This window comes from Brachyhypopomus gauderio, unplaced genomic scaffold (genome assembly GCF_052324685.1).
Source record: "Brachyhypopomus gauderio isolate BG-103 unplaced genomic scaffold, BGAUD_0.2 sc93, whole genome shotgun sequence".
Taxonomy (NCBI): domain Eukaryota; kingdom Metazoa; phylum Chordata; class Actinopteri; order Gymnotiformes; family Hypopomidae; genus Brachyhypopomus; species Brachyhypopomus gauderio.
The window spans coordinates 256,663-263,062 of NW_027506914.1; the positions used below are offsets into that span (position 1 = coordinate 256,663).

At 41.7% G+C, this 6,400-nt stretch overlaps 2 protein-coding genes across 2 annotated transcripts; both read left to right on the forward strand.

Moving 5' to 3' along the window:
• Positions 1–943: 943 nt before the first annotated feature.
• Positions 944–4,844, forward strand: LOC143495168 (uncharacterized). Its single transcript, XM_076992461.1, has 3 exons — positions 944–1,118; positions 3,351–3,545; positions 3,674–4,844. Exons 1-3 carry the CDS (start codon positions 1,113–1,115, stop codon positions 3,800–3,802), a joined length of 330 nt encoding a protein of 109 aa, XP_076848576.1. The 5' UTR covers positions 944–1,112; the 3' UTR covers positions 3,803–4,844.
• Positions 4,845–4,951: 107 nt separating this feature from the next.
• Positions 4,952–6,138, forward strand: LOC143495167 (uncharacterized). Its single transcript, XM_076992460.1, has 2 exons — positions 4,952–4,984; positions 5,079–6,138. The coding sequence occupies exon 2, from the start codon at positions 5,188–5,190 to the stop codon at positions 6,007–6,009; it is 822 nt and encodes a 273-aa protein (XP_076848575.1). The 5' UTR covers positions 4,952–4,984; positions 5,079–5,187; the 3' UTR covers positions 6,010–6,138.
• The last annotated feature ends 262 nt before the right edge of the window (positions 6,139–6,400 follow it).

A 6,400-nucleotide genomic window follows, 5' to 3' on the forward strand; every position in this document is an offset into this window, starting at 1 on the left:
ATTACTGCAAATACTCTATGATGTGTTTAATTAATGTTATCACATGTTTTATGAATCATGTTGTGTGCTGGGAAATGTATACTTACCTGTGTTGGAAATGCAAGGGAGTGCGGGCGCCTGTGTTGTGTATGTGTTATTATTTGTCATATGTGTGTTTTTATGTTAAAGCCATTTTATTGCATACCCCTATGAACGCACCCCAGTCGGTAATTGGTTTGGTCCAATTAAGCAGATGGTGGGGTTATGGGTATATAGGGACAGAGTGCAGTGAGAAGAGAGGATTGGTTTTGTAGAGGTTGGTTTGGTTTCCTGAGTGTGTCCGTACTGGCTGCAGTAAGTCAGTGAGAAAGAGGTTGCTTTAACGTGCTATGGTGCAGTTTAAAAATCTGATGATAACCTCAAGATTTTAACATTCGTTTGTTTTCTTTTTGTGTACAAGTTTTTCATTTCTTTTTGTCCATGGGTGCTGTGAATAAACTTACCCTTTGGGATTAGAAACATATCCTTCAAGCTTGTCTAAATCTCTCTGCATCCAGTGATGGCTTAGTTACCTTGAAAAAGTAATCCGATTACTGACTACTGATTACTCCTTTTAAAAGTAACTTAGTTACGTTACTGATTACTTGATTTTAAAAGTAACTACGTTAGATTACAAGTTACTTTAGTAGTTACATTCAGCAGCAAAATTAATTTTTCCAATACTCACTTTATTGGAAGTGCATTTTTAACAGTAACAATGTATTGAAGCAGGTTCGGTAACTGAGGCAGAAACTGCTTAACAGATAACAGGAGGGAAACTTTATTGATAACGCACCCCTGGCGCGCGCAGGCCCCGCCCCCCCAGTGTTACTTAAAAGGCTAATTCGCTAGTTGCACGGGATGTCGTGTTACTACTTCCGGTTTTTCGAGGGTGCGCTTGAATAGTTCCGCTCCGGCACACAGGACAGACGCGCAGAAGCGAAGATGGCTGTGTTTTACACTAGGTGCCTCCAAGATCTACCAAAGATTACCATCACCGATGTGCATCGGATAGTCCAAGCGGCCAGCTCAACCCCGAGGAGCAAAAGGGAAAAAGGATATAAGATTATACATATCCAGTTACATCGACAACTATGAAGGTATGTCACACCATTACACAGCTAGCTAGGCAGCCTAGTTAGTTACACACCCACCCTGTGATTTAGCTGAGCTTATTGTCTAACTAGGACTCTAACGACGGTTGTATCCAGTGTCAGATGTTTTAATGACATTCAGTGTAACTTTTATGTATATTGTAAATGATGTCCTGTTTAAATGCCCACAGTTTCAAACAGAGATTCGCAGAGGTGGGGACTCGAGTCACATGACTTGGACTCGAGTCAGACTCGAGTCATTAATATTAAGACTTTTGACTTGACTTGAAAAAATATTCAGAGACTTAGACTTGACTTGGACTTTTACACCAATAACTTGGGACTTGAATTGGACTTGAACCTGTTTACTTGCAAAGACTTCATTTTTTTACCCCAAATCTAAATTTTAAAACGCATATTAATATTTATAAAGTGCGCCCCATTAATTTCATTTCCGTCCTTCTGATGCAGACCTCCCCCCTCGACCAGTCCTCTGCTTTTCCACACTCTGTACGTGTGTGTGTGTGCATGAGCTGCAGCACAACCAATCAAATGGGGGGTTGGCGAACATACATTTTTACCGGGCGGGGTGTAAAATGGACACAAATTAAGTATTATATCGCGATCGATCGATCGCCAGTGGTTGGTGCCAGAGCGAACTAGTAACTCATTGAATCATAGATGTGGATCAGAGGTAAATAAACTAGATTTTTTTCCGGCGTGAGAAATCGGATGTGTGGCGTGAGAGCGTGTGAAGACGGTCAAATGCGTGTGTCTCACGCTCAATGCGTGAGAGTTGGCAACCCTGGGTTCTGTATCTGAACTCGGGGAAGAGAGCCTCTCTCTGTCACCATCATAATATCCAGTTCTATCTCAGCATGGATTGTGTATTTGAAGACATCTACGTCGAGAAAAAAATATATTGACAAAAGTGGAGCGAGTTTTCAGCTATGGGGACATCATTCATCGTGCACAAATGACATACAGACTTTTGGCCAGAAATGCAATGCAGAATAGTTTACTGAAATGTCTAAAGTTGCAGATTCCTGTTAATTGTTCAGTTCTTATATTTGTTTGTCTTGTGTCACTCACACATGTTCTCCAAGAAACCAGATAAGAGAAGAGAGGGAAAATGCTGTTATGGTTCGTTGTATTGTACTGTGAAAATATCAGCACTTTTTATTTGAACGTGGAGTTCTACTTATGACTTTTTCACATAATATTTATTTCTGGAAAATTGAATATTTTTGCAGCTAAGTTTAACAAATTGAACTGTGCAATAAAGAGGTGTAATTTTAATTTTTTTATACTTCGTGTTTTCAGTTGCACGTTTTATCAAGATTTGAGGAGAATACAGATTTAAAACGCATGTCTATTATTTACATTTAAAATATACCTGCAACATTGGTTAAAAAAAAAAAAAGACTCGAAAGGACTTGAAATTCCAAGTTTCAGACTTGGGACTTGACTTGACTGTTGCCTGTCTTGACTCGAGACTTGACTTGACTTGAGTGTCTTTGCTTGAGACTTGACTCGGGACTTGAGGTATAAAGACTTGGACTTACTTGAGACTTGCAAAACACTGACTTGGTCCCACCTCTGGAGATTCGTCAGGGAGAGTGAGCATCAGGGCTACCTGTTACAGGTCGATGAGGAAGAGTGAAAAACCTCACGACCTCAGAGTAGGGAGGAAAAACAGTGTTTGTTGGTTCACAGCCTCAGTTGTTATTTACTGTATATTTAGTATAATACATGCAGGGTCCAAATATCTTAATGACTTGGCAGTGGTAAGTATTTTGTACCCTGCGCCTGTTCCTTTGTTTTACTAACACTGTTTTACTAACACAGTTCAGTGATTCACTAACTTTAAAATATTTGAAGAAAATTGAGACAAGGGATATGATAAAAGGTAGATAAGTTTATCGTTATTTCTTATATTGCAGCAAGAGGGAGTAAACTTATATTGCTTATACTCTTGGTGATACAATTGATAACCTGCCGTGATTAAGCCCAGGGGTGTCCCGACTTGTGTGTAAAGGTCTGGGTTGGAAGCAGGTATTTGCTACATAATGAGCAGCAAAAAACATATAATTAAACAAGTGTAATCAGTTGTTTAAGCATCTATTGTTATATATTTGGCTGGAATAAAAACCTGCAGCCACACCATTCCTTTGCATATAAAATTGGACACCACTCATTTAGCCTGAGATTTTGACTGGTTTTTTTTTTTATGTTTAGATTGTCTTTGAAGACCGTGTACCGGTGGACATTGCAGTGGCCGAGTGCTCCTGTGTGGCTGGGACAGCACTCTGCAACCACAATGTTGCACTACTGTTTCAGACTGCACACTACTCCACACTGAACCTGGCTGCTGTACCCCCAGTCCTAAGCTGCACAGAAACAGAACAACGCTGGCACAAGCCAAGAACCATGGTGAGTATGTGTTCCCAACCATACCAAAGTTAAATTATTTCTTCAACAAGCTACATTATGAGCTGATGTACTATGTCACATCAACAAACATTTAAAGTAGTGTGATCATTCTTTTATGTAATTAATAGGGTGTGAAACCAGGCAGAGTAAGTGACATGGTATTTTTGTCCTCCAAGCTAGAGGTCTGCACTCCCGCGGTAATCCCGCGGGTCCCGCGGGACCCGACAGAATATCTTGCGGCGCGGGACAGAATTTAATTGTTATTGGCGGGAGCGGGAGTTGAATTAGTCCAGGCGATGCGGGAGCGGGACCACATATACATGTAGAAAAATCCCGCAAATTAATAGTCTAGAAAATTATAATAATAACAACGCAATGATTTCCATGCATAAGGAACAGGACGAAAACAACTAATCATTCAGTAAGTAAGCAATAAACTAATTCAAAATATTGGCTAAGCAACTGATCACGTGAACATGAAGTGTGCGTCATTTTGTCATTTTGATACAGAAATGGCAGAGACTGTAGACCAGGGGTCGGCAACCTTTGAGACATGGAGTGCCAACTTTAACATGTCCAGTCAATGAGTGCCACTATGGCGGCGAATTTAAATTGTTGACCGAGGAGGGGGGGAGGTGTAAATCGACACAAAAAGTATTATATCGCGATCGATCGCCAAGTTTAAACGCCTCCGCCGTTCGTGCGAGGTGTGCGTGCGGAGTCGCGCGCTACGGTCACTCGCGAAAGTATAATCCATTAATATAATAATTTATATTAAATTATATATATTTTTGCTGATGCTGGTCCAGCGTGCCAGTGACTATGCCTCGGTGTGCCAATGGTGGCACGCGTGCCATAGGTTGCCGACCCCTGCTGTAGACGGTCAACCAGTTTCAGCTGTGGAAAATTCTATTAAAACAGGCGAATACACCACAATTAAGCCAACTACAGGAAAGTCTGATGTATGGAAGTCATGTCATATTCCATTGTAATTAATGGAGATGGAAATCGGCTTGTTGTGATACATGTCAGAAAGTGTTGGTGTACGTCACCTAACGGGATGTGTTTGGACTGTGATAAGAAATGGGACAGCGCGATCCATCGCTATATTGCTGTTTTAATAAATACATAAGAAAATTTCAAGTACTAAATCTAATTAATTCAATTCATATTAGGATTGCGGGCGGGGGCGACAGAAATGTGTATGTGGTGGGCGGGTGCGGGATTAAAACAAGCGATTTTTTGGCCGGTGCGGGCGGGAGCGGGATTAAAACAAGCAGGTGCGGGCGGGAGCGGGATTAAAACAAGTGATTTTTTGGCGGGAGCGGGCGGGAGCGGGTCTAAAACAAGCGGGAGCGGGCGGGAGCGGGATTAAAAAAGCAGTCCCGCGCAGACCTCTACTCCAAGCCGAAGCAGTTTACAGTTGCTGATGGTGTAAGGTAAAATTAATTTTCCTATGTATGCTTTGCTTACTGTATAACCTTTGTTGTATGAGTGTACAAAGTCCTTACGGTGGAATTCGATTTTTCAAAGGAGTAAACGTTACAAGGCAGTGCGAGGGGAGCTGCCAGATCCAGATGTCCTCAAAGTTGATGAGCAGTACAAGGACTTCACTGCAGACATTGCTCCACTCATCACCACCATGGCCATAAGTGCTGACGTCCCGCTGGTTGATTCAGCTTTTGGGAAAGTCCAGGCGGGTAGTCCCATATCCTACCAGCATCCAGTACCAGTGAGTCGGGTTGTAGTACACCATCCAGATGCCCCTCTGCCACCACCTCTACCTGTAGACGGCTATAGGCTTGAGCCTACTAACTGCCAGTTCGTGTGCAGTCACCAACAACACCTCCATCTGCAGTCACTTGTCACTACATTTGACATGGCAAGGAAGATAGAGGTTGCCATCAGAGAGCAGAGCAACTCTGTGGAGTGGCACAGAGTCAGGGGGCCAAGAATAACTTCCTCCCGATTCAGGGAAATATGCCATGTTAGAGGTCAGAGTTCTGCAGAAATCCTGTCACAAAGGATTCGAAAGGGAGTGAATCAAACTGCTGCAATGAAGAGGGGATTGGCACTGGAACCGGTTGCCATACAGGAGTACTGCAGAATAAAAAACACCAATTACTGGCCTTGTGGGTTTGTCATCCACCCTGATGCCCTCTGGTTAGGGGCTTCTCCTGATGGTCTGGTGTTTGACCCGACTGAGAGCCCACCCTTTGGACTGGTGGAAATTAAATGCCCCAATGCAAAAAGCTATGTGGACTGTAGCTACCTGAAAATGCAGAGTGGCACACTGAAATTGAAGCAGACTCACAGTTACTACTGGCAGGTACAAGGCCAGCTCCTACTTACAGGTATGGAGTGGTGTGATTTTGTTGTATTTGCAGAGGATGATATTCTCATTCAGCGCATATACAGAGACTGTGAAGTGGCTAAAACCATTAGAGAGAAGGGAGATTTTTAATTTTTTTATTTTTACATGTCAGTGTAATGACTTCTCATCACGTTTGGCAGTTATCTATTTAAAATGCAGTAAATTTATGAACTAATGATATTTTAATGATTGATTCTTAATAAATCTTAAATGTGTTGACATTGAGTCCTTTTCTTTATGCTACCATGCTTTCCCATATGTGTAAAACAATGCCGAAACCAGACTGAGCAGAATCTTATACAGAGAGACAGAAGAACTACAAGATGTAAATATAGAACTGCCCTATATTTGTAGAGCTGATAAAATAAATTAAGGTGGCATTAAAGTTGTACTCATTTAGTGTATAATAAAAAAAAAGATGTAATACAGAAACTGAATAATGGTTGTTTAACACTAGAATGACTAAAGAATACTTGGTTGA

What these genes read in the sequence shown, in the direction of transcription:
- LOC143495168 (XM_076992461.1), top strand. An exon ending in GGCACAAGCCAAGAACCATG is followed by an intron (nt 3,546 to 3,673) that starts GTGAGTATGTGT and finishes TGTAATTAATAG; the next exon opens with GGTGTGAAACCAGGCAGAGT.
- LOC143495167 (XM_076992460.1), top strand. Translation starts at nt 5,188, where the DNA reads ATGGCCATAAGTGCTGACGTCCCGCTGGTTGATTCAGCTTTTGGGAAA.